Source organism: Orbicella franksi, chromosome 12 (assembly GCF_964199315.1).
Source record: "Orbicella franksi chromosome 12, jaOrbFran1.1, whole genome shotgun sequence".
NCBI lineage: Eukaryota > Metazoa > Cnidaria > Anthozoa > Scleractinia > Merulinidae > Orbicella > Orbicella franksi.
In genome coordinates this window covers 10,237,470-10,265,115 of record NC_138156.1, presented here as the reverse complement: position 1 = coordinate 10,265,115, position 27,646 = coordinate 10,237,470, and the positions used below count along the sequence as shown (strand labels likewise).

The 27,646-nt window shown below is 41.2% G+C and overlaps 4 protein-coding genes across 4 annotated transcripts; 3 read left to right on the top strand and 1 right to left on the bottom strand.

Moving 5' to 3' along the window:
* The first annotated feature begins 55 nt into the window (after positions 1–55).
* LOC145462615 (E3 ubiquitin-protein ligase TRIM45-like) lies at positions 56–26,066 on the top strand. The gene is made up of 2 exons (XM_081446182.1): positions 56–4,706; positions 25,322–26,066. The coding sequence occupies exon 1, from the start codon at positions 2,244–2,246 to the stop codon at positions 4,482–4,484; it is 2,241 nt and encodes a 746-aa protein (XP_081302308.1). The 5' UTR covers positions 56–2,243; the 3' UTR covers positions 4,485–4,706; positions 25,322–26,066.
* On the bottom strand, positions 5,186–12,894 carry LOC145462617 (glutathione hydrolase 1 proenzyme-like). The gene is made up of 8 exons (XM_081446185.1): positions 12,798–12,894; positions 10,952–11,367; positions 10,244–10,445; positions 9,646–9,950; positions 8,957–9,096; positions 7,983–8,170; positions 7,039–7,279; positions 5,186–6,449 (listed from the first exon to the last, which is right to left on the bottom strand). Exons 1-8 carry the CDS (start codon positions 12,806–12,808, stop codon positions 6,159–6,161), a joined length of 1,794 nt encoding a protein of 597 aa, XP_081302311.1. The 5' UTR covers positions 12,809–12,894; the 3' UTR covers positions 5,186–6,158.
* LOC145463607 (E3 ubiquitin-protein ligase TRIM56-like) lies at positions 13,027–22,446 on the top strand. Its single transcript, XM_081447373.1, has 2 exons — positions 13,027–14,191; positions 22,427–22,446. Exons 1-2 carry the CDS (start codon positions 13,303–13,305, stop codon positions 22,444–22,446), a joined length of 909 nt encoding a protein of 302 aa, XP_081303499.1. The 5' UTR covers positions 13,027–13,302.
* Positions 22,525–25,330, top strand: LOC145462616 (E3 ubiquitin-protein ligase TRIM71-like). Its single transcript, XM_081446184.1, has one exon. It carries the CDS (start codon positions 22,855–22,857, stop codon positions 24,652–24,654), a length of 1,800 nt encoding a protein of 599 aa, XP_081302310.1. The 5' UTR covers positions 22,525–22,854; the 3' UTR covers positions 24,655–25,330.
* Positions 26,067–27,646: the final 1,580 nt, after the last annotated feature.

Genomic DNA, 27,646 nt, shown 5'->3' with positions numbered 1-27,646 from the left:
CGTTTCGTAAGGATTGGTTGGGATTCCTACACTTAAAACTCGAGTGAGGGGCATCTCTAAAGGCACGAGAACTTACGAGATAAAATAAAGTTGATATGGTCCGGAATCTCCAACACAAGCACATCAAGCACAAAAAATGTCCAACCCAAGCACACCAAACAAGTGTGTAGATTTGGGGGAGGGCTAAAAGCAGCACCTTTAAAAAGTTAGGTATGCAACTGTTGGAATCCCTGCACCTAAAACGCGAGTGTGGCGCGTTTGTAAAAGCGCGAGAACTTACGAGAGAAAAGGAAGTTGATATGGGCAGGAATTTCCAACCCAAACACTGTGCAAATCGATAGTTTTTCACAAGTGGAAAACACGTGTCTAGATTTGGGGTAAGGCTGAAAGTAGCATCTTTAAAAAGTTAGGTCAGCATTGGTTAGGATTCCCGCACCTAAAACGCGAGTGTGGCGCATCTTTAACCGCGCGAAAACTTCCGTTGATATGAAGTTGATATGGGCGAGAATCTTCAACCCGAGCACTGTCCAAATCGATAGACTTCCACAAGTGAAATACTCGTGTGTAGATTTGGGGCAAGGCTAAAAGTAGCATTTTTAAAAAGTTAGGTAACCATTGTTTGAGATCCCTGCACCTAAAACTCTACTATGGCGCATCTCTAAACGCCCGAGAACTTACGAGAGAAAAGAAAGTTGATATGGACGGGAATCTCCAACCCAAGAATATCCAACCCAAGCAAATCAAGCACAAAGAATGTCCAACCCAAGCACATCAAACACGTGAGTAGGTTTGAGGGAGGGCTAAAAGCAGCACCTTTAAAAAGTTAGGTAAGCATTGGTTGGGATCCTTGCACCTAAAACGCGAGAGTGGCGCATCTGCAAACGCGCGAGAACTTACGAGAGAAAAGAAAGTTGATGTGGTCGGGAATCTCCAACCCAAGAATATCCAACCCAAGCACATAAAGCACAAAGAATGTCTAACCCAAGCACATCAAACACGTGTGTAGAATTGGGTGAGGGCTAAAAGTAGCATCTTTAAAAAGTTTAGTAAGGATTGGTTGGGATCCCTGCACCTGAAACGCGAGTGTGGCGCATCTGTAAGCGCGCGAGAACTTACGAGAGTAAAGAAAGTTGATATGGGCGAGAATGTCCAACCCAAACCCTGTGCAAATCGATAGTTTTTCACAAGTGAAATACACGTGCGTAGATTTGGTGGAGGGCTAAAAGTAGAGTTTTTAAAAAGTTAGGCAAGCATTGTTTGGGATTCCTGCACCTGAAACGCGAGTGTGGCGCATCTCTTAACGTGCGAGAACTTACCAGAGAAAAGAAAGTTGATATGGGCGAGAATCTCTCACCCCATGAGGGAACGCAAACGACTTCTACTGTAGGTATATTTTCTTGGTGTTTGTTTGTTTGTTTGTTTGTTTTTTCAATTCTATGATAACATGGCTGTGTTCCTCTAAGGCTGTGGGTGTAATTCGTAACAACACGGATTTCTTATAAATCGTTTAGAAATTCTTCAGTCCAGTTGAAATTTATGTTGCTGGCACATGGGTGGGCACTTTAGATGTAGACCTTGATGTAAGATACCTTAAAATGACAAACAAGCACCTCAGATCAGCAATACTCATCATGAATATGCAAAATGTGATTAGGCCAATCAGCTGACAAATACGTCACGAATTTTTGACAAAAAACACCTTTTGCACGCTTTCTTCGCTTCAACTTTGCATGTCCCTTGTTTATATGGAGACCACGTGAACCCGAATAAAACAAATGAGCATTTTCCAAATGTTATAAACCTTTTTTTTTACAGCCCTTCTCTTAGCTGGCTGAAATCACGGTAACATATTCTGGGTGTTCTTAAGAGGTGATATAAAATAAATTGGAGAGGACTGGTTTTCAAATATTTCCCTACAAAAAATACTACTTTGCAAAATGTACCAGTCACGCTTGTTATTTGTTTGCTTTGATATTTACACGCATGATTGTCTCTTGACGAAGAGAGAGACAGGGAGGCTCTTGCATAAGAGTTTCGCAATCCGTCACACTTTTGCGATCAAGATTCTTAGAAATCTCGGCGACCAATAGAAACAATTCCTAGAGGTCATGCAGCATGTATAATCTCTCGTTATTGGTCAATATTAATAGTTTGATAAATACGGTATTTTTATTTCACAAGGCTCCATTGTTGTAGGTTGTTGTTTTCATCTCCAAACCCATTTTGTCTTTCTGCCTTTAATCATGGATATAAAAACCTTGCTAGACAATCTTCACGAAGAAGTATCCTGTTCTGTGTGCATGACCACATTCACTGATCCAAAACAGCTGCCATGTTTACACAGTTTTTGTCTTCACTGCTTGAACGGGATTCTACGAACGAGTGGCCGCCATGATATCATTACATGCCCAGAATGTAGAAGAGAGAGTAGAGTCCCTAGCAGTGGAAACCTGAAGGACTTGCCGACCAATTTTCGCATCAACAGTTTGCTAGATGTGTTGGCAATCAAAGAGTGTAATTCCACGGGGGTGAAATGTGGAAATTGCGACAAAAGAAGCGCGCAGAGTTTGTACTGTTTCCAGTGTTGTGCATTCTGGTGTGACGACTGTATAACCGGGCACAACATAATTCGAGTCAACAAAGAACACCGAGTGTTGGCGCTTAAAGACTTTCAAGATCAAGACATCGAGGAAGTGTTAAAACGACCAGCATTTTGCCAACAGAAACACCATGAAAAAGAAGAGTTGAAGTTCTTTTGCAAGGGCTGTGAAGTTGCCATTTGCAACGCCTGTGCTTTAACAGATCATGAAGGTCATGCCAAGATGCTTTTGGAGGTAGTTGCAAATGAACGCAAGTTACAAGTGAAAACAGCGATTGAATTGCAAAAACAAAAAGCGCAACAGAAGAGAAACAAAATCGCTGAACTTGACGAGAACTGCATTCATATTAAAGAACAAGCCGCTGCCGTCAAACGAAAGGTACACAGATTTGCTGAACATTTGATGGCAGTTATCGAAGCAAAGGAGAAGGAGATATCGAACAAAGTGGACAAACAAGTAAAAGAATCTCAAGAACGTCTGCGAACTGAACAGCACGAAGTGGACAAACAAGTAAAGCTTATCGAGACAGGGATTGAGAAAACGGAAACACTTTTAAAGCGAGGCACAAGCGCTGAGATTGTACAGTTAGAAAAGTCATTGAACACAATGTTTAAGGAAGATGTCATCGATGGAGAAGACCAAGTGGACTGCGACCTTGAAGGCTTTCGTCGATTCATTTTCGTAGAAAACGATTCATTAATGGCGAAAAGCGTCACTGAAGGAATCGGCGCTTTCAAAACACTTATCAGCAAAACTAGCGCGCATCAATCAAGCGCCCAAGGAAAAGGAACAAGTGAAGCTATTGTTGGACTTGAAGCACAGTTTGTTTTGACAACAACAAATGCTGATGGAGAACAATGTTATGAAGCGCGTGACTGTGTAACAGTGGAAATCAAAAATCATCAAGGACAGGACTGCACAACGAAAGCGCGAGTGCAAGATAACAAAGACGGCAGCTTCAAGATCAGTTACTTCGCTAAAGAAACCGGGAAACGTGACTTGGCAGTGAAGGTAAATGAAGATCACGTTTATGGCAGCCCTTTTGTTGTTGAAGTCAAACCCAGACATTTCAGACCCGTGCTATCGTTTGGACGAACTGGAATGTTTTTAGCCCTTTGTGGAGTCGCAGTGAATGAACGTAATGAAATTGCAGTGACTGATTTTATTAACCAGAGAATTCGGGTATTTAGTAGTGATGGAACTTACTTAAGATCATTTGGTAGAAATGGTGATAAACAGGGAGAGTTTAACTTTCCTACCGGGATAGCTTTTGATAAGAATGGCCATATTGTAGTGGTGGACAATAATAACCACCGAGTCCAAGTTTTTAGTGAGCAGGGTCAATTCCTGAACCAGTTTGGTGGAAAGGGAAATCTAGATCACCAGCTCAGGGATCCTTATGGTTTATCCATAGACAGTGACGGAAATTATATTGTTGCTGATTCAGGTGACAAACTAATCAGGATCTTTTCTCCTAGCGGTCAGTTTTTACGTAAAATTGGCGGAGAGGGTTCTTTTACCTCTCCCTATCACTGTGTGCAACATGACAACAATTTTATAGTATCAGACAGGAGTGAACACTGTATCAAAGTGCACGATAGCGATGGGAAGTTTGTTTACCAATTTGGAAAGCAGGGCGAGGGGGAAGGGGAGTTGAATGGACCTGGCTGCTTGTCTGTTAACAAGGCAGGACACTTGATGGTCTGTGATACAGGGAATCACAGAGTTCAGGTGTTTGAACTGAGTGGAACGTTTGTAAAAAAGTTTGGAACAAAAGGTAGCGGGATAGGAGAGTTTCATACTCCAGACTCTACAGCGGTTCTTAGTGATGGTAGGATAGTTGTGGCTGACTTCGGGAACCATCGCATTCAGATTTTTGAATAGATATGTTCCACTCACTTGTGATGTAATATGAATCAGTTCCCTCATTGCTATGAGTGAAGTTTAGAACATGATTTTGCACTATCTGTCGGTGCTAGTCTGTAGCAGGTTACATATAATAAAATCTCACAGAATAGAGATAGCTGAAAATGTACCGTCATAGTTATCATATTTAATTTCCGTTTCGACTGTAACATTTACATTACATTGTTTAAAACTTACATTGTTTAAAATTTAAATTTCAAGGGTTCTAAACCATTATGTTTTCTTAATTACATAGTTGTAGATTGTGTGATATTAGTTGTCAATATCTATCATTGCCATAGGTAGTTTAGATTACTTGTCTCAGCTGTATAACTGATAGGCTGAGCTAAGTTTAGCGGAAATATCTTTCACAAAGATTATTTCAATTCCGAATTTGTTGTAACTAAGCAGTACTGTATGTTATGTGACATTAAAAAGCGTGTGGCTATTTACTCGCTAAAGGCAGATACAAGCTGTCTTGTAAGACTGAAAATGTTAGCTAGAGAAGTGTCAATAAATTGTTTCAATATTTTCACATAGTTTTGTCGTGATACTTAATCATTGTTCACAGGGGAAGACAGCAGCCAAAATTCACTTGGAGTTTTCCTGTCCCAGATCGCTTTTAAAATGGAGAAAAAACTTCTTGATAAGTCAAATGAAACTTTCTTCGGGGGGGGGGGGGGTGGGGGAGGAGGACGATACGGAAGAGGTACGGCAAACGGGAGAGGAAATAAGGGAAACGGGAGTTCAAAGAGGGGAGGAAGCAAGGGAAAAACGAAAAATGTTAAGTTTTGTCATTTATTCATTCGTTAGAATGTTTCAAAGACAAGAACCCAAAATGCTATTTGATGAATTGTATTAATCGTCTGAGAGACTTCAGGACAAACAAGCAAACGAAATATCGTGCCTGGGCTGAAAAACAGACTTGCTTTCGCCTAGGAACCTCACAGCTAAGTGGCTAGGATATTTGTGGAGTCTCCTAATTTACAGGATACGGCAACAGGACGGAAAAGGCGGGAGTTGGGAGCCGAGACTTTTGCTTATCTCGGTGCTTTCTTTTTCTTTTTTCATGTAAGGGTGTGTTATGCATGTTTTTTCTCGCAAACATTGCAATTTTGCTGGAAACCAACACTTCCAGGAAACATTACTGAAAAGATTTTGTTTATTCTATCTACAACATGTGCATCCTGATTTCTAAGTAAAGACATATTTTTCATCAATGCTAAGCAGCGTCGAAAAAAGTAAACCATTATCCCGTTTTCAGGCCTCTAGGGGACAAAACGCACCCCAAAGGAACTGGGAACGAGCTTAAATGAACATATTACATCAAATGGAGTCGATATGAAAAACAAAGATAAGTGAAGAAATGCAAAGCATGAATGTTTTTCATTAATCACGGAATCATGCGTCAATATCGTTCATTAACTACAAGATTTTTCCCATATTGAAACATTTTGTTATGGTTGGAAAGAGTAACAAACAACTGGCCCTGATTTTGAAAAAACAAGATACTTAATTTCAGTACACGTTTCGCGTATCAAAAGCTGCAACTCTAATTTTACTAGCTAATATAATGTTTTGGTCACTCTTCAATACTAGTGTGAATGTAATCATACTACAAGAGTTTTCGAGATCGGCATCGGGACAAGTGTTCTATTGTCCCGCGGGCGCGCCGTGTTTCCTCGGGTCTGATTTGGCGAATATTCCCTTTTTAGGGTCTCGGAATACTGCCTGCACCACGGCAAAGAATTCCGCGCCAGTTACGTTGTGCCCGCGTTTTTCCAAACCTTCCAATATTTCGTGTGACATGCGATATTTGCCAGAAGTGTCAAAAGGTATCTTTTCATAAGATACATCCTGATCGGGCACCAGTTGAGTATGCAGTCGAGGCTTGTCCACCGCGTCAGATAAGGATTGTTCAAACCACAACTTGTTCATTAACACCTGCGCATGTGAACAAAACTGTTATCCGCTGAATTTAGACAGAGAACCTAAGTCCAAGCTGACAGACCTCAGTATACGAACATGAATTGGCCCGAGTCTCATAACGACGATTTCACGGTTAATGTAAAACACCAATCACATTTGTGTTTTAAAGTATTTGTTCTTGTATCGTAAGAGTTATGGGTTTGAAATCAAGAGAGGATGAAGGGTTAGGGTTAGGTAAGAGAGTTATTTCCCAAGTTTTATTCTAAAGATAATCCCTGGCAAGTTATTTTTAGAGTGGTACCCAGTACTCCCGCGTGTAACGTTACGACAAGCGTTGCGCAAATGTTTTCTTGGAGGATGAAATTAAGTGTAAAGTCAAATTAAGTGTAAAGTCAAGTCAAGTTTTTCTCACGCGGGCAGTCCACGTGAGAAAATTCGCGTCACATGATTAACTATCCGTGGACCTTTCTGCGATTTGAAAAATCAGAATTGATCTAAAAATAACCTGAGAGTGATAAACTTGGAAATAAGTCCTGTATGGCAGATGAACCCGGCTCGTACCCTTCATTTTCTCTTGTTCGAAACATAATGCTATTAAACATACCAGAGACACGGCAGTGGTGATCCTTTTCCCGCCAGAGGCGCCGATCACAAGCTGAACTCTGCCGTCGTTGTTTGTCAAAATGGCGGGAGATATGGACGAGAAAGGTCGCTTGTTTGGCTCGGGAAAGTTAAAAGGAGATGGAGAAATACCGTCCACTATGTTGTGACCGGGAATGTCAAAATCATCCATCTCGTCGTTGTAGATGATTCCTGTGACGTTAGATCGATATCTGGATCCAAATCTGTCAAGAAACAACAGTGAGAATGTACGTCAGTCATGTGGTAACTGATTTTTAATCAAAATGTCAGCTAACAGGCTGTGCAGGGAAAAGGGTTTGTCCAGAATCATGAACGAGCCTGTAAGTGACATCAGAGAGGTTGCTTGGCAACGTGGCGTTCGTAATGATGTCATGCTGTTATGGCAACTTTGCGAGAACTCACGTTAAGTTTAAGGCAAAAAAATATACATTTAGTGGGTTTTGATTGCTCCTACGAATAGTAGACAAAACAACACTGTAATGCACCTCTGGCAGGAGCCCAACACTAGGATGTTGCAACTATCCCATATTCCTGTCACGGCGTTTTCACAGACCGATCTATTTTTAGTTTGAATTTACCGCGAATTTGGACCCCCTCCACCCCACCGCAAGAACCTCAGTGACCAATCACAAGCACGGTTTTAATTTTTAATTAGCGTATTTACTTTGTCGACATGTCCATCTTAGGCCGCCATTTTTTTCTTTACCGATGCGCGTTCATGTAGACAGGAAATGACCTATTTCGGGGGAAAAAAAGCCCCAAAATAGACCGGTCTGTAAAAATGCCGTGACAGAGGCTTAGCATGGGAGTTGTACGCTCCTAGTGATGGGCTCCTGAACTCTAGCTAAATAGCAGAAAATCTCGATTTATCATTGATTTATAACTAACAAGAAGTTCCAAACCTACCTCCTGTTGATTGTGGTTGTTACAGAAACCGCGTCACCATTTGGCGCCAAAACAGCCACGTGTGTTGTGCCGTAATCAGCGTCTGAGAATGATTGCGCGTAATATGATACGTTGTCGTGCGTCATGTTATCCCATATTTTCTGACGTAAACGGTCGCCTGTTGTTTGGTTTAACATCTTTCTAGCAACCTGTGGTGAAACGTGGTATAAACTTTAAGAAAGTATTCTTGCAGAAACTCCACTCTCTGATGGACTAAAAAAACTAATGGATATCTACTCACGAACTTGCCATTTTGATTGGATAGGCAATCACCTGCTATTAACAATTAACAATTAGACAATATGAGTTCCAGATTTGTTTAAGTTAATAGTTGAACTACTACCGTATTACCTCATAGAAATCGAGAGCGATCATTTCACTTGGTTGTATCACGTAGACTTAATTGTCATTGAAACTTGCAATGACCAATTCCCCTTTATGAGATGAGCCTTCATGGAATCATGGTAGCGTATTTATCGTCTTAGAATGGATATTCGTTTTGATGAATACAACTACCATGATTCCCTGCAGGCACGTGCCATAGAAGGAGTTGGCCATTGTGCACCGCGCTCTTCAGTTTTTTCAACAATGCTACACAAAGCAATCGAGATTATGCTTGAATAAATAGACCTTTCGCTCTCCATTTCTGCAATTAACGATTAACGATTCCATCCTGAACATGAAGGTGTACATGCAACTCTACGTAGATCAGTGCAGTGTCTTTGATTGGACGTTTCTAGCGCACGCGCATCTGCCCATTAAGACCGTACACTGCAGGGATCTGTGTCGATCGAGATGCGAGATAAATATGGAGTTTATTCTGAACATACGTCGAATGCGTCTTGAGCGCTGAGTGTGAATTGAGCATTTACTGAGACATGGCACGCCTAATTATGAAAACTGAGCTATTCTTGATTCCTGCCTCTTCAACTCACCTTGTCTATCTCGGAATCAAACGCTGGATCTCCAAGCCGACTTCGCCATGCATAACTGAACTTGCAAGCTTCAATGATGCGATGATACGTCAATACTGAGGAATTCACGTCATTACTGAATGGTGACGTCAGATTGTATCCTGTAATATCAAATACAGTGGAACCTCTCGTAAGCGACCACCCAAAATGTCAAGCCTAGCTGGCCGCTTACGACAGCTTAGACCATACTGGGTCAAAATTTTGCCTCATTAGCATATGGTAACTGCAGAGACTTAAGTCAATTTCGAATAAAAAGTACGGTCAGTTCTCATTGAGAAATTTCCGTCTCTTGTTCTGTCCAGGAATGCGATAATGTTACAACAACTTATTATCCGAATTCCGTTCTAATATCTGTCGAGTGGTCGCTCACAGGAGGTTACAAACAAAAGAAAATTTCAAACTTTTAGCCTAAAAGTTGTCGTGGTCGATTACAAGAGGTGGTCGCATACCAGAAGTTCCAGATATGGTGATTTGATTTGGAATATTTTGGTATCTTGGAAAACTGGTTGCTGAGGAGAGCTGGTCGCTTACGAGAGCTGGACGAAACCGGAGGTTCGACTGTATTTGTCGTCGAAGAACTTAAGTGGTTTGCAAATAATCCTTTCTCGGCTCTTAACCTCGTTTAAGGAAACACTAGGTTAAGCACACACCTTTTAAAATGTTCAAGATTAATGCTAAAACAGCACCGCTTGTGGGGGGTGGGGTGAGATACATATTCATGCCTGAGAGTTCACCCTTATATGGCTTTCTGCTGATCGACTTGTATTTCCTCAGATCTTCCAGAGACACGGTCCCATTGACTATTCTTATGTCTTCCGCGATATCATTGGCCAGCAGTCCACTGTAAAACGATTTGGGTTCGTTTTGCACTTGTTCCAGGGTCTTTGCATACTTTTCGTTCTTGATTTTGTCTCCTTTTTTACGAAGCTTTTTGTTTTTATCCAGAAGCAGTTCGCTGAAATAATATTAAAATAACAACACAAAATTATAGCTTTGTCAGGCCCAAGCTCGAGAGAATTAAGTAAGAAAAAGAATCTTCACACACGTGACCCTCTCGTGACATTTACTAAGAGTATGTTTAGATTTGTCACGTGCATGTGCGTTATTTTTGACATGCGATAGAGAGGCGTTTCGTTGATACCAACTTTGCACTTTGCAGGAAAGAACAATTTCCTCTGAACTGAGTCGATACGTGGCGGAACTAAAAAAAAAAAGGTTACGTAACTACATGACTATGAATGAACTGACCTCAATCCTGGATCATTTCTGATGTCCTGTTCGATTCCTTTAGTCGTTTTCAGAGCGTCTTCCACAGCTTCTGTTATTTCAAATCCATTTCTGGCCAAATCGATGGCAGGTTGAACGAGTTGTTTCCATGGCAACCAGCCGTATTTTTCCCAAGCTTCGTATTGACCGCGTACCTCGCCAGGCACGGCAATGGACAGACCACCTAAGGAGATATTAAGGTGCTCTTTGTAGTATTTGCTTAAATCAGTCGAGGTTTTAAAAAATTAAATGGTCATCTTTAGTCCGGACAACCCAAACCTATTTCTTCAAACGTGTGAGATATTACAAACTTAATTAAAGTGTCCGAATCAGTGCTACAGGGGCATCAATAGAATGCAGTTCCAATTGCGGACATGAAAAATTAACAAACGAATAGCTTGTAAATTTGCTACAGCCTACAGAATCCCAGCAGGAGCAAGGCGGGTTAATTGACTAGTCACCATAGTGTTACCGACAAGTTCAACCCAGGGCTGTCGTGTGACCGCTGCAGAAGAGCTTGTTACGTCATCAGAATTGGGGAGTTGAATCCGGGATATTGAATCAGTCAAATCCAGCACCCGCAACATTCTTCCGTTCGGCCATTCTCCCGCCTTTTTCTGAACCTCGTTATATTATTTGCTTGATATTTCAATTAAAGGTCTTCACCGAGTGCAAAGCGGAAAAGAATACCTTTTTGGGCTTTCGCCTCGTTGCCCTTAAACATGTCCCTTTTTGCTAGTGCTGGAGCGGTTTCTCTGAAGTCGATGACACTGGCTTCCTGGAGGCTTCTGTTGTACACCAGCATTACTCCACCTCCTCCTATCCCGGACGAATGCATGCTTATAACCCCCAAGCAGAACATGGCGGCGATGGCGGCATCCACGGCCGAGCCGTTGGCGTTGAGAATGTCCTTGCCGATTTGGGAGCATTGCGGTGTATCCGTGGCGACGGCCTCTTTTCTGTAGGGTCCACCAGATGATGGATCTTCAGATGATGGATTGTCAGATGATTGATCGGATTTTTTTATCACAAAAAAATAGACGGGAAGAACTACAGCCAACGCAATCACAATCAGCACCAACAGAGCAACAATTACGATGATCGTCCTGCAAGAGAAATATTAGGCTGGTTTTACTGGTCGCCTGTTGTGCGTGCTCCAGAAGCGACTGTGAAGCCAGACCCACTCAGTTCGTGACTGATTCGCGCGAGTTCAATTCGTTATGATATGATACAGTGGTGGTATGCAGCTATGCGTTCAATTCTAAGAAAAGCCTTAAGACATTAGTTTAATTACCAATTTAGAGTAGAATAAAGGAAGGATCATGTTAACACTGGGGAAGGTTGAGATGGCTGAGTGCAAATGACAAACTTGGAAGTTTATGATAACGTGATTTCAAAACAATCGGTGATATATAGACACGTTAAGATTTAGGAGATAAGCCTTTAACAAACGTTCTTCGTTTTAGTAGAATATTGAAAGGCTAGCAATTAAACCTGTTGCAAAGTTTAAAAAATTCTCCGGCGCATACTTAGATACGCGTTAAATTTAAAACAAGTGGTCACTTGAGAACCCAAGTATTCAACATGACTACAGAATGTCTGATTTCAATTCTGGACCACAGAAAGAAAACTTGTTAGTCACGCAAGCAAGGTTTGTATTCGTATATATTACGTTTCTTTCAGCACTTTCTTGAGTTTTGTTTCAGTACGTGTTATTTTATGACCGTGGGTGACATAAGCTATAGAAATGAACTGAATTGAATTAAATCAATCAGTTTTGATATCCTTGGGTCAATGGATTCGTGTTTAAACTAGCCGGCGTGAGTGATACTCATAACATCACTGACCTGAGAGCTCTAGGTATGATATTTGAAGACAAAGCCACCACGAAATTTCAATCAAAAGCCTATTGTGCCGAAAGGAAATTAAAGTGCTCGTTCCTATAAGAGAGTAAATACTAGAAACCACTTTAAACACAAACTAATGCGCACAATTTTGAAATAGCCTCTGATTGTAAAAGTGGCATCAATTGAGTGAATTTGGCTGGATTTCAAATTCAGCAAAACACTGCAGTCTCATTAAAATTCAACCTGGAACTGACTGATTGATTGAGCTCATTTAAGTAATCTAAATATTGTTCAGAATTAAAACAATGATTTCGCTTTCAAGCGCGGTACTTTTCTCGGAAATCAACAATAGTACGTCATCAACAAGTCGAACATCCAAACTGATCTGCGTTAAAGTCAATGCTAGTCGCAACCAAGTTGATCTGATCATTCCCAACATTACCTTCGGTTTGATTGCGATTCACATTTTCCTCAAAAGTCTTGCATCAACCTTGGTATTGACAATGTTTAAAGCTATGAATTTAATGATCAAAAGAATCTCGACGGGTGAGCTGCCATGTGTAACGAACCACGGACGATGCCAATCTTGATCACTTGATTATTATCATAATTTCTATTTGACCTGCAGCAAAAGCTGAAAAGCTGCTCGTGAACACAAATGAATACAAGAGCGGAAAAATAGTGCTTACCTTTTCTCCATTGTTTCCTCCCCTGTTGAAACTATCGCGAATTAAATTGAGCTCGTCTTTCAGGGATAGCTGTGTTTGAGGTCGCACGTTTCCCGGAAATATTGCTACATTGAAGCCCAAGCCCCGACCCCTGGGAATATATCTTGTCGCCCTTCTCTTAGCTGGCTAAAATCACAGTAACATATTCTGGGTGTTCTTAAGAGGTGATATAAAATAAATTGGAGAGGACTGGTTTTCAAATATTTTGCTTCAAAAAATACTGCTTTGCAAAATGTATCAGTCATGCTTGTTGTTTGTTTGCTTTGAGATTTACACGCATGATTGTCTCTTGACGAAGAGAAAGACAGAGAGGCTCTTGCATCAAAGTTTCGCAATCCGTCACACTTTTGAGATCAAGATTCGTGGAAGTCACGGTGGCCAATAGAAACAATTCCTAGAGATCGTGCAGCTTGTCTTATCTTTCGTGATTGGCCAATATTAACGGTCTGATAAAGACGGTATTTTTATGTCACAGGGCTCCATTGTTGGAGGTTGTTGTTTTCATCTCCAAACCCATTTTCTGTTTCTGCCTTTAAACATGGATATAAAAACCTTGCTAGACAATCGTCATGAAGAAGTATCCTGCTCTGTGTGCATGACCACACTCACTGATCCAAAACAGCTGCCATGTTTACACAGTGTTTGTCTTCACTGCTTGGAAGGTATTCTACGAACGAGTAGACGCCATGATGTCATAGCTTGCCCAGAATGTAGAGGAGAGAGTAGAGTCCCTGGCAGTGGAAACCTGAAGGACTTGCCGACCAACTTTCGCATCAACAGTTTGCTAGATGTGTTGGCAATCAAAGAGTGTAATTCCACCGAAGTGAAATGTGGAAATTGCGACAAAAGTAGCCTACAGAGTTTGTACTGTTTCCAGTGTTGTGCATTCTGGTGTGACGACTGTATCACCGGGCACAACATAATTCCAGTTAACAAAGAACACCGAGTGTTGGCGCTTAAGGAATTTCAAGATCAAGACATCGAGGAAGTGTTAAAACGACCAGCTTTTTGCCAGCAGAAACACCATAAAAAAGAAGAGTTGAAGTTCTTTTGCTGGGACTGTGAAGTTGCCATTTGCAACGCCTGTGCTTTAACAGATCACGAAGGTCATGCCAAGATGCTTTTGGAAGTAGCTGCAACTGAACGCAAGTTACAAGTGAAATCAGCGATTGAATTGCACAAACAAAAAGCGCAACACAAGAGAAAAAAAATCGCTGAACTTGACGAGAACTGCATTCATATTGAAGAACAAGCCACTCCCGTCAAACGAGACCTACAAAGATTTGCAGATGGGAAAGTTAATATGGGCGCGAATCTCTCACACAAGCACTGTCCTAATCGATACACTTCCTCAAGTAAAATAAACGTGTGTAGATTTGGGGGAGGGCTAAAACCAGCATCTTCAATAAGTTACGTAAGCAGTGGTTGGGAACCTAAAACGAGACTGTGGCGCATCTCTAAACGCGCAAGAACTTACGAAAGAAAAGAAAGTTGATCTGGGAGGGAATCTCCAACTCAAACACTGCAAATCAATAGTTTTCCACAAGTAAAAAAACACGTGTGTAGATTTGGGGCAGGGCTAAAAGTAGCACCTTTAAAGAGTTAGGTAAGCATTGGTTGGGATCCCTGCACCTAAAACGCAAGTGTCGCGCATCTCTAAACGCGCGAGAACTTACGAGAGAAAACAAAGTTGATATGGGCGGGAATCTCCAACCCAAACACTGCTAATCGAAAGTTTTCCACAAGTAACAAACCACGTGTGTAGATTTGGGGCAGGGCTAAAAGTAGCTACTTTCAAGAGTCAGGTAAGCATTGGTTGTGATCCCTGCACCTAAAACGCAAGTGTGGCGCATCTCTAAACGCGCGAGAACTTACGAGAGAAAACAAAGTTGATATGGGCGGGAATCTCCAACCCAAACACTGTACAAATCGATAGTTTTCCATAAGTCAAATACACGTGTGTAGATTTTCAAGAAGGCTGAGAGCAGCACCTTTAAAAAGTTAGGTAAGCACTGGTTGGGATCCCCGCACCTAAAACGCGAGTGTGGCGCATCTCTAAACGCGCGACAACTTACAAGAGAGAAAAAAAATGATATAGGAGAGAATCTCTCACCCAAACACTGTCCAAATCGAAAGACTTCAACAAATAAAATACACGTGCGTAGATTTAGGGTAGCGCTAAAAGTAGCATCTTTAAAAATATGGGTTAGTATTAATTAAAATCCCCGCACCTAAGGCGCGAATGTGGCGCATCTCTAAACGCGCGAGAACTTACGAGGGAAAAAAAAGTTGATATGGGCAAGGATCTCTCACCATAGCACTGTCCAAATCAAAAGACTTTAAAAAGTGAAATGCACGTGTGTAGATTTCCAAGAGGGCTAAAAGAAGCACCTTAAAAAAGTTAGGTAAGCATTGGTTGGGATCCCCGCACCTAAAACGCGAGTGTGACGCGTCTCTAAACGCGGGAGAACTTACGAGAGAAAAGAAAGCTGGTATGGGCGGGAAGCTCCAACCCAAACACTGTGCAAATCGATAGTTTTCCACAAGTGAAACACACGTGTGTAGATTTGGGGCAGGGCTAAAAGTAGCACCTTTAAAAAGTTAGGTAAGCATTGATTGGGATTCCCGCACGTAATACGCAAGTGTGGTGAATTCCTAAACGCGCGAGAACTTGCAAGGGAAACGCAAGTCGATATGGGCAAGGATCTCTCACCCAAGCACTGTCCACATCGAGAGACTTTAAAAAGTGAAATACACGTGTATAGATTTGGGGGAGGGTTAAAAGCAGCATCTTTAAAAAGTTAGGTAAGCATTGGTTGGGATCTCTGCACCTAAAACGCAAGCGTGTGCCATCTCTAAACGCGCGAGAACTTACGAGAGGAAAAAAAGTTGATATGGGCAAGAATCTCTCCCCCAACCACTGTTGAAATCGAAAGACCTCAACAAGTGAAATACAGCTGTGTAGATTTGCGGGAGGGCTAAAAGTAGTACCTTTAAAAAGTTAGGTAAGCATTGGTTGGGATTCCTGCACCTAAAATGCAAGTGTGGCGCATCTCTAAACGCGCGAGAACTTACAAGAGAAAACAAAGTTGATATGGGCAGGGATCTCTCAGTCAAGCACTGTCCAAATCGAAAGACTTCAACAAGTGAAATGCACGTGTGTAGATTTGCAAGAGGGCTAAAAGCAGCACCTTTAAAAAGTTACGTAAGCATTGGTTGGGATCCCCGCACCTAAAACGCGAGTGTGGCGCATCTCTAAACGCGCAACAACTTACGAGAGAAAAAAAAGCTGATATGGGCGGGAATTTCCAACCCAAACACTGTGCAAATCGATAGTTTTCCACAAGTGAAAAACACGTATGTAGATTTGGGGCAGGGCTAAGAGTAGCACCTTCCAAAACGTTAGATAAGAATTGATTGGGATTTCCGGACAAAAAACGCGAGTGTGGCGCATCTCTAAACGCGCGAGAACTTCCGAGAGAAAAAAAAGTTGATACGGGCGAGAATCTCTCAGCCAAGCACTCTTAAAATCTAAAGACTTCAACAAATAAAATACACGTGCGTAGATTTGGGGTAGCGCTAAAAGTAGCATCTTTAAATAGATAGGTAAGCATTAATTAAAATCCCAGCACCTAAAACGCGAGTGTGGCGCATCTCTAACCGCGCGAGAACTTACGATGGAAAACAAAACACTTGATATGAGCAAGAATCTCTCACCAAAGCACTCTCCAAATCGAAAGACCTTAACAAGTGAAATACACGTGTGTAGATTTGCAAGAGGGCTAAAAACAAAACCTTTAAAAACTTAGGTAAGCATTGGTTGGGATTCCCGCACGTAAAACGCAAGTGTGGCGAATCTCTAAACGCGCGAGAACTTGCAAGAGAAAAGAAAGTCGACATGGGCAAGGATCTCTCACCCAAGCACTGTCCAAATCGAGAGACTTTAAAAGTGAAGTACACGTGTGTAGATTTGGGGGAGGGTTAAAAGCAGCACCTATAAAAAATTAAGTAAGCATTGGTTGGGATCCCTGCACCTAGAACGCGAATGTGGCGCATGTCTAAACGCGGGAGAACTTACAATAGAAAAGAAAGTTGATATGGGCAAGAATCTCTCACCCAAGTACTGTTCAAATCGAAAGACTTCCACAAGTGAAATACAGGTGTATAGATTTAATGGAGGGCTAAAAGTAGCACCTTTAAAAAGTTAGGTAAGCATTGGTTGGGATTCCCGCACCTAAATTGCAAGTGTGGCGCATCTCTAAACGCGCGCGAACTTACAAGAGAGAAGAAAGTTGATATGGGCAAGGGTCCCTCACCCAAGCACTGTCCAAATCGAAAGACTTTAACAAGTAAAATACACGTGTACAGATTTGCAAGAGGGCTAAAAGCAGCACCCAAGTACTGTTCAAATCGAAAGACTTCCACAAGTGAAATAAAGGTGTGTAGATTTAATGGAGGGCTAAAAGTAGCATCTTTAAAAAGTTAGGTAAGCATTGGTTGGGATGCCGCTCCTAAAACGCGAGTGTGGCGCATCTCTAAAATCGGGAGGACCTACGAGACAAAAGAAAGCTGATACGGGCGGGAATCTCCAACCCAAAGACTGTCCAAATCCATAGTTTTTCACAAGTGAAAAACACGTGTGTAGATAAAAAGTAGCACCTTTAAAAAGTTAGGTAAGCATTGGTTGGGATTCCCGCACGTAAAACGCAAGTGTGGCGCATCTCTAAACGCGGGAGAACTTACCAGAGAAAAGAAAGTAGATATGGGCAAGAATCTCTCACCCAAGCACTGTTCAAATCGAAAGACTTCCACAAGTGAAATACAGGTGTGTAGATGTGGGGGAGGGCAAAAAGTAGCACCTTTACAAAGTTAGGTAAGCATTGGTTGGGATTCCCGCACCAAAAATTCAAGTGTGCCGCTTCTCTAAAAGCGCGAGAACTTAAAAGAGAAAAGAAAGTTGATATGGGCAAGGATCTCTCACCCAAGCACTGTCCAAATCGAAAGACTTTAACAAGTGAAATACACGTATGCAGATTTGAAAGAGGGCTAAAAGCAGCACCTTTAAAAAGTTAGGTAAGCATTGGTTTGGATCCCCGCACGTAAAACGCGATTGTGGCGCATCTCTATGTGACAAGGTCACTTTAGTTCATTTTCAGTCCTAATTTTCAAACTTTTTTATTAGTGTTGTGTTATTATTTTTCTTCTTACTATTTGGGTTATTTTCCTATATTATTTTGGTTTCCTTACACACCTTATTTTGGTATGTGTTGGTGATTCATTCCCACACACTTCTCTTAGCTAAATCCTGTTGTGTAGGAGAAGTTACCTCCTAGTTCCCTTAGCTAAATCCTGTATTCGTGGGCAACAAATACACTCCCTAGCCTTATTTGGTTTAGAGTTATTCCTACACTTTCCTCAAATCTGTTATAAATTGGCAACCATTTGTTCAGCAAATTCAGTTGATTCAGTTGGTTTATTCTGAGCTATACTCAAGTTCTCAAGTCAAGCACTAGTTTAGTTCGAATGCTATATTCTCAATAACCCTTGTGTTACTCGTTCCCGTTTATTTTGTTATTGTCTCAGCTATTTTTGTCAATAAACTCTTAAATCGTACATTCGTATCTGTCGTAACTACGTCGACCGTTTTGACCGTCTTACATCTAAACGCAGGAGAACTTACAAGAGAAAAGAAAGCTGGCATGGGCGGGAATCTCCAACCCAAAAACTGTGCAAATCGATAGTTTTCAACAAGTGAAACACACGTGTGTAGATTTGGGGCAGGGCTAAAAGTACCATTTTTAAAAAGCTAGGTAAGCATTGGTTGGGATTCCCGCACGTAAAGCGCAAGTGTGGCGCATGTCTAAACGCGCGAGAACTTGCAAGAGGAAAGAAAATTGATATGCGCAAGGATCTCTCACCCAAGCACTGTTCAAATCGAAAGACTTTCACAAGTGAAATACAAGTGTGTAGATTTGGGGCAGGCCTAAAACCAGCACCTTTAAAAAGTTAGGTAAGCATTGGTTGGGATCCCTGCACCTAAAACGCGAGCGTGTGCCATCTCTAAACGCGCGAGAACTTACGAGAGGAAAGAAAGTTGATAGTGGCGAGAATCTCTCACCCAAGCAACCGCTGTCCAAATCGATAGACTTTCACAAGTGAAATAAAAGTGTGTAGATTTGGGGCAGGGCTAAAAGTAGCCTCTTTAAAATGTTAGGTAAGCATTGGTTGGGATGCGTGCACCTAAAACGTGAGTGTGGCGAAGCTCGAAACGCGCAAAAACTTACGAGAGAAAACGAAGTTAATACGGGCAGGAATCTCCATCCCAAACACTGTGCAAATCGATAGTTTTCACAAGTGAAAAACACGTGAGTAGATTTGGGGCAAGACTAAAAGTAGCATCTTTAAAAGGTTTGGTAAGCATTGAATGGGATACCTTTACCTGAACGCGAGTGTGTCGTAACTCTAAACGCGCGAGAACTTACGAGAGAAAACAAAGTTGATATGGGCTAAAATGTCCAACCCAAGCAGTGTGCAAATCGAAAGACTTCAACAAGTGAAATACACTTGTGTAGATTTGGGGCAGGCCTAAACCCAGCACCTTTAAAAAGTTAGGTAAGCATTGTTTAGGACCCTGCACTTAAAACGCGAGTGTGGCGCTTCTCTAAACGCACGAAAACTTACGAGAGAAAAGAAAGATGATATGTGCGAGATTCTTTCGCCCAAACACTGTCCAAATCGATAGACTTCCACAAGTAAAATAAACGTGTGTAGATTTTAGGGAGGGCTAAAGGTAGCATCTTTAAAAAGTTAGGTAAGCATTGGTTGTGATTCTTGAACCTTAAAAGCGAGTGTGGCGCATCTCTAAACGCGCGAGAACTTACGAGAGAAAACAAACTTGATATAGGCAAGAATGGCACACCCAAGCACTCTTCAAATCGGTAGACATCCACTAGTGAAAAACACGTATGAGATTTGGGGCAAGGCGGAAAGTAGCATCTTGAAAAAGTTAGATAAGCATCGGTTGGGATTCCCGCACTTAAAACGCGAGTGTGGCGCATCTCTAAACGCGCGAGGACATACGAGAGAAACGAAAGTTGATATGGGCGAGAATGTCCAACTCAAGCACTGTCGAAATCGATAGACTTCCACAAGTGAAATACACGTGTGTAGATTTGGGGCAAGGCTAAAAGTAGCATCTTTGTAAATTTAGGTAAGCATTGGTTTGGATCCCTGCACCTAGAACTCGAGTGTGGCCCATCTCTAAACGCGCGAGAACATACAAGATAAAAGAAAGTTGATATGGGCGGGAATCTGCAACCCACTAATATCCAACCAAAGAAAATCAAGCACAAAGAATATCCAACGCAAGCACATCAAACACGTGTATAGATTTGGGGGAGGGCTAAAAGTAGCACCTTTAAAAACTTAGGTAAGCATTGGTTGGGATCCCTGCATTCAAAACGCGAGTGTGACGCGTCTTTAAAGGCACGAGAACTTACGAGAGAAACTTTCTCACTCAAGCACTGTCCAAATCGATAGACTTCCACGAGTAAAATAAAGGTGTGTAGATTTGGGGGAGGACTAAATGTAGCATCTTTAAAAACTAAAATAAGCATTTATTGGGATTCTCGCACCTAAAACGCGAGTGTGGCGTATCTCTAAACGCGGAAGAATTTACAAGAGCAAAGAAAGTTGTTATGGGCGAGAATCTCTTACGCAAGCACTGTCCAAATCGAAAGACTTCAACAAGTAAAATACACGTGTGTAGATTTGGGGAAGTGCTAAAAGTAGCATCTTTAAAAAGTTAGGTAAGCACTGGTTGGGATTCCTGCACCTAAATCGCGAGTGTGGCGCATCTCTAAGCGTGCGAGAACTTACGAGACAAAAGAAAGTTGATAGTGGCGAGAATCTCTTACCCAAGCACTGTCCAAATCGATATACTTCCACAAGCGAAATACACGTGAGTAGATTTGGGGGAGGGCTAAAAGCAGCATCTTAAAAAAGTTAGGCAAGCATTGGTTTGGATCCCTGCAGCTAAAACACAAGTGTGGCGCATCTCTAAACGCGCGAAAACTTGCGAAAGAAAAGAAAGTTGATAGTGGCAAGAATCTCTCACCCAAGCAATGTCCAAATCGATAGAATTCCACAACTAAAATAAACGTGTGTAGATTTCGGGGAGGGCTAAAAGTAGCATCTTTAAAAAGTTAGGTAAGCATTGGTTGGGATTCGTGAACCTAATGTGCGGATGTGGCGCATCTCTAAACGCGCGAGAACTTATGAGAGAAAGGAAAGTTGATATTGGCGGGAATCTCCAACCCAAACACTGTGCAAATCGATTGTTTTCCAAAAGTGAAAAAAACATGTGTTGATTTGCGGCAGGGCTAAAAGTAGCATCTTTAAAAAGTTAGCTAAGCATTGCTTGGAATTGCCGAACCTAAAACGCAAGTGTGGCGTATCTCTAAACGTGCGAGAACTTCCGAGAGAAAAGAAAGTTGATATGGGCAGGAATGTCCAACCTAAGCACTGTACAAACCGAGAGACTTCCACAAGTGAAATACACGTGTGTAGATTTGGGGCAAGGCTAAAAGTAGCATCTTTAAAACGTTTGGTAAGGTTTGGTTGGGATCCCTGCACTTAAAACTCGAGTGAGGGGCATCTCTAAAGGCGCGAGAACTTACGAGAGAAAAGAAAGTTGATATGGTCGGGAATCTCCAACCCAAGAATATCCAACCCAAGCACATAAAGCACAAAGAATGTCTAACCCAAGCACATCAAACACGTGTGTAGAATTGGGTGAGGGCTAAAAGTGGCATCTTTAAAAAGTTTAGTAAGGATTGGTTGGGATCCCTGCACCTGAAACGCGAGTGTGGCGCATCTGTAAGCGCGCGAGAACTTACGAGAGTAAAGAAAGTTGATATGGGCGAGAATGTCCAACCCAAACCCTGTGCAAATCGATAGTTTTTCACAAGTGAAATACACGTGCGTAGATTTGGTGGAGGGCTAAAAGTGGAGTTTTTAAAAAGTTAGGCAAGCATTGTTTGGGATTCCTGCACCTGAAACGCGAGTGTGGCGCATCTCTTAACGTGCGAGAACTTACCAGAGAAAAGAAAGTTGATATGGGCGAGAATCTCTCACCCCATGAGGGAACGCAAATGACTTCTACTGTAGGTATATTTTCTTGGTGTTTGTTTGTTTGTTTGTTTTCAATTCTATGATAACATGGCTGTGTTCCTCTAAGGCTGTGGGTGTAATTCGTAACAACACGGATTTCTTATAAATCGTTTAGAAATTCTTCAGTCCAGTTGAAATTTATGTTGCTGGCACATGGGTGGGCACTTTAGATGTAGACCTTGATGTAAGATACCTTAAAATGACAAACAAGCACCTCAGATCAGCAATACTCATCATGAATATGCAAAATGTGATTAGGCCAATCAGCTGACAAATACGTCACGAATTTTTGACAAAAAACACCTTTTGCACGCTTTCTTCGCTTCAACTTTGCATGTCCCTTGTTTATATGGAGACCACGTGAACCCGAATAAAACAAATGAGCATTTTCCAAATGTTATAAACCTTTTTTTTTACAGCCCTTCTCTTAGCTGGCTGAAATCACGGTAACATATTCTGGGTGTTCTTAAGAGGTAATGTAAAATAAATTGGAGAGGACTGGTTTTCAAATATTTCCCTACAAAAAATACTACTTTGCAAAATGTACCAGTCACGCTTGTTATTTGTTTGCTTTGATATTTACACGCATGATTGTCTCTTGACGAAGAGAGAGACAGGGAGGCTCTTGCATAAGAGTTTCGCAATCCGTCACACTTTTGCGATCAAGATTCTTAGAAATCTCGGCGACCAATAGAAACAATTCCTAGAGGTCATGCAGCATGTATAATCTCTCGTTATTGGTCAATATTAATAGTTTGATAAATACGGTATTTTTATTTCACAAGGCTCCATTGTTGTAGGTTGTTGTTTTCATCTCCAAACCCATTTTGTCTTTCTGCCTTTAATCATGGATATAAAAACCTTACTAGACAATCTTGACGAAGAAGTATCCTGTTCTGTGTGCATGACCACATTCACTGATCCAAAACAGCTGCCATGTTTACACAGTTTTTGTCTTCACTGCTTGAACGGGATTCTACGAACGAGTGGCCGCCATGATATCATTACATGCCCAGAATGTAGAAGAGAGAGTAGAGTCCCTAGCAGTGGAAACCTGAAGGACTTGCCGACCAACTTTCGCATCAACAGTTTGCTAGATGTGTTGGCAATCAAAGAGTGTAATTCCACGGGGGTGAAATGTGGAAATTGCGACAAAAGAAGCGCACAGAGTTTGTACTGTTTCCAGTGTTGTGCATTCTGGTGTGACGACTGTATTACCGGGCACAACATCATTCGAGTTAACAAAGAACACCGAGTGTTGGCGCTTAAAGACTTTCAAGATCAAGACATCGAGGACGTGTTAAAACGACCAGCATTTTGCCAACAGAAACACCATGAAAAAGAAGAGCTGAAGTTCTTTTGCAAGGGATGTAAAGTTGCAATCTGCAACGCCTGTGCTTTAACAGATCATGAGGGTCATGCCAAGATGCTTTTGGAGGTAGTTGCAAATGAACGCAAGTTACAAGTGAAATCAGCGATTGAATTGCAAAAACAAAAAGCGCAACAGAAGAGAAACAAAATCGCTGAACTTGACGAGAACTGCATTCATATTGAACAACAAGCCGCTGCCGTCAAGCGAAAGGTACACAGATTTGCTGAACATTTGATGGCAGTTATCGAAGCAAAGGAGAAGGAAATATCGAACAAAGTGGACAAACAAGTAAAAGAATCTCACGAACGTCTGCGAACTGAACAGCGCGATGGGGACCAACAAGTAAAGCTTATCGAGACAGGGATTGATAAAACGGAAACACTTTTAAAGCGAAGCACAAGCGCTGAGATTGTACAGTTAGAAAAGTCATTGAACACAATGTTTAAGGAAGATGTCATCGATGGAGAAGACCAAGTGGACTGCGACCTTGAAGGCTTTCGTCGATTCATTTTCGTAGAAAACGATTCATTAATGGCGAAAAGCGTCACTGAAGGAATCGGCGCTTTCAAAACACTTATCAGCAAAACTAGCGCGCATCAATCAAGCGCCCAAGGAAAAGGAACAAGTGAAGCTATTGTTGGACTTGAGGCACAGTTTGTTTTGACAACAGCAAATGCTGATGGAGAACAATGTTATGAAGCGAGTGACTGTGTAACAGTGGAAATCAAAAATCATCAAGGACAGGACTGCACAACGAAAGCGCGAGTTCAAGATAACAAAGACGGCAGCTTCAAGATCAGTTACTTCGCTAAAGAAACCGGGAAACGTGACTTGGCAGTGAAGGTAAATGAAGATCACGTTTATGGCAGCCCTTTTGTTGTTGAAGTCAAACCCAGACATTTCAGACCCGTGCTATCGTTTAGACCACCTGGCTCAGCTTCTGGAATGTTTTTAGCCCTTTGGGGAGTCGCAGTGAATGAACGTAATGAAATTGCAGTGACTGATTTTATTAAACACAGAATTCGGGTATTTAATAGTGATGGAACTGACTTAAGATCGTTTGGTAGAAAGGGTGATAAACAGGGAGAGTTTAACTATCCTGTTGGGATAGCTTTTGATAAGAATGGCCATATTGTAGTAGTGGACAGTGACAACCACCGAGTCCAAGTTGTTAGTGAGCAGGGTCAGTTCCTGAACCAGTTTGGTGGAAAGGGAAATCTAGATCACCAGCTCAAGGATCCTTATGGTTTATCCATTGACAGTGACGGAAATTAGATTGTTGCTAATTCAAGTAACAAACTAATCAAGATCTTTTCTCCTAGCGGTCAGTTTTTACGTAAAATTGGCGGAGAGGGTTTTTTTACCTTTCCCTATCACTGTGTGCAACATGACAACCATTTTATAGTATCAGACAGGTATGAACACTGTATCAAAGTGCACGATAGCGATGGGAAGTTTGTTTACCAATTTGGAAAGGAGGGCGAGGGGGACGGGGAGTTCAATGAACCTGGCTGCTTGTCTGTTAACAAGGCAGGACACTTGATGGTCTGTGATGCAGAGAATAACAGAGTTCAGGTGTTTGAACTGAGTGGAAAGTTTGTACAAAAGTTTGGAACAAAAGGTAGCGGGATAGGAGAGTTTTATACTCCAATCTCTACAGCAGTTCTTAGTGATGGTAGGATGATAGTGACTGACTACCGGAACCATCGCATTCAGATTTTTGAGTAGATACACCCACTCACTTGTAATGTAATATGAATCGGTTTACTCATTGCTATAAGTTAAATATATGATTTTAAACTGTTTGTCAATGGTAGTCGTTAGTTCGTTACATATTAGAAAAACTCACAGAATAGAAGAAGCTGAAAAGTTACCTTTCAAGTAGCTACCACATTTATTTTCCGTTTCGAGTGTAACGTGTGCATTGTTTCGAGGGGAAAAGATTAAAAACTTGCATTGTTTAAAATTTAAATTTCAAGGGTTCTAAAACCAGTATATTTCCTTATTAGTGGTAGAGTGTGTGATATTAGTTGTCAATATCTATCATTGCTATAGCTAGTTTAGATTACTTGTCTCAAAATTATTTAGCGGAGTAATTTGTAGGTTCACCTAAGTTTAGAAGATGCGTCCTTAACAAAGAACATTTTAATTTTGAATTTGTTGTACACTGAAACAATCAGTAGTGTATGTTGTGTGACATTAACAAGACTAATAATGAGTGTGACAATGTACCAGCGGGTAAAAGTGGATTCGCGCTTGTCTTGTAAGATAAAAACTGTTAGGTGAAGAAATGTCAATAAACTCTTTCAATATTTTCCCATATTTGTCGTGATGCTCTATGCTTGTAAACAGGGGAAGTTTAAAGGGCGATTGATTTATTTAACTACCAATCTACGCGATTGATTTCACAGAATTCAAAATCCTTTGAGCACAGCTGGGGTTAGGTTTCACAATTTTTTGTAGCTTTTCTACATTTTTGGGTAAGTGTTTGAACTCGTTTAATTATTGTGTTTGAAATTAATTATTAGTTTTACACGCTTGCTAGCTCAGGCCTGTAGTTAGAGGATGTGCACCGAGTGCGTTCGCACCCCCCTCCGCACAAAGTCCCTAAATGCCGATCAGCGTCGTTATAGTGAAACCCAGTATTAACAGTACATTTTGTTTAAGCATAGGGTACCTATAAATCATGTTTAGAACGCTGAACAGTGGTAGTTTAACAAAACATAACAATGGAAATAGCAGTAATGATAACCACCACTATTCACTGGCATTGATTTGCAAATGAAAAGCGACTTGATTCTCTCAGTAGTAACCCGGGATGGGGCCTTAATTTTTACTGGGTATTGGCCGCTGTCCCCTCAGAACCCCTATCCCATTTTATAGGTCACCACTAAATTTTCTCCGATTCGTATTGGTTTAAATTGATCACACGTCGCGATCGTGTTCAGCCGCGGAGAGAGACTATCAGCCCATAGTGCCCGTCCGAGGAAAATAAAAGGATGGATAGCACTTGTCCGTGAAATTTTTTCTGTAACCAAGCGGGTTTATGAAAAATGAACAATTGGAATTGTATTAAGTGGGTTTTTGTCTGTCTTCTTTTTCAAATTTTATTTGGCTTTCATGGTTTTGATCTAAAAAAGTTGAAAATAATTAATATATGACTTTTGAACTGGCGCGCGGAAGAAAATTTAGAGGTGAACAATAAAGACAACAGAGTGTTTATGTCTCGGAACTATCGGTCTGATAGTCGCCCTTGGAAATTTGATTTTCTTAAAAGTAGTATATTTGCCCTCGAAGCTTTGCTTCTCGGGCATGTATTTGTTTTAACCCTTTGAATACCAAACTTTGGCCAAAAAATACCGTTTTTAACCGTTTAGTCAGGTTTTTCAGCTGCCATGACGCTATGCGTAGTTGGTATTCAAAGGGTTAAGGACATCAAATTTCCGCGGGGGCAACTATCAGCCGATAATTCCTCGACATAAACACTCTATTGTTTAAATACCCTAGTCTGTGGCCAATTTAGAGTCTATCTTACTCACTTTTAAGTAAATGTAATTTTCGCAATCCTAATTTAGTCACTTTCTGTTTATGCACCTACCTTATGAAAACTAGTTCACCCTAAAATAAAGTGACACCTTTGTAAATCTGAACGTAGAATGGTAACAACTTTTTCACCGCGAATCTTCCCATTTTTAAATCCAAACTTTTCTTGCGCGACCCCATTCTAGTAACTCCTTTGAAAATGCAACCCATTCTAGTCAATCCACTTGTGAAAATGCGATCCCATCAAGCGGCCCATCTCCATTAGCCTAATATAAAGATTTAGCCAGGCCTAAAAGCGGAGCTCCTCAGAATTTTAATTGGATGTTGTTAATAGTTAAAATCATTATACATTGTAGTCACCATCTGTCTTCTCATTGGCTAAAAAAAAAACTACAGTTAATTCTGGGAAACAGCGCAACCTACAGATTATTCACTAATCTGCTAGCAGATCAGTGAATAATCTGTAGGTTGCGCGCGCCATGCATGATTTTCAAGAGTAACGTCAAGTTCACGAACAGCGAAGTAAGAAGATGGCTTGTCGAAAATAAACTGTGTTCGGTGCGATAATGCGTTTGTCGTTATTTTCTTTAAATCAATGTATAAGAAAACAATTATTAGATTCGGTTTTTGTGATATCCGAAATAATCAAGGGCTCGGTTAGTGTTATCAGCTTCACTTACCTCCACCTTGATTATTCCGGATATCACAAAAACCTCAGCCAATA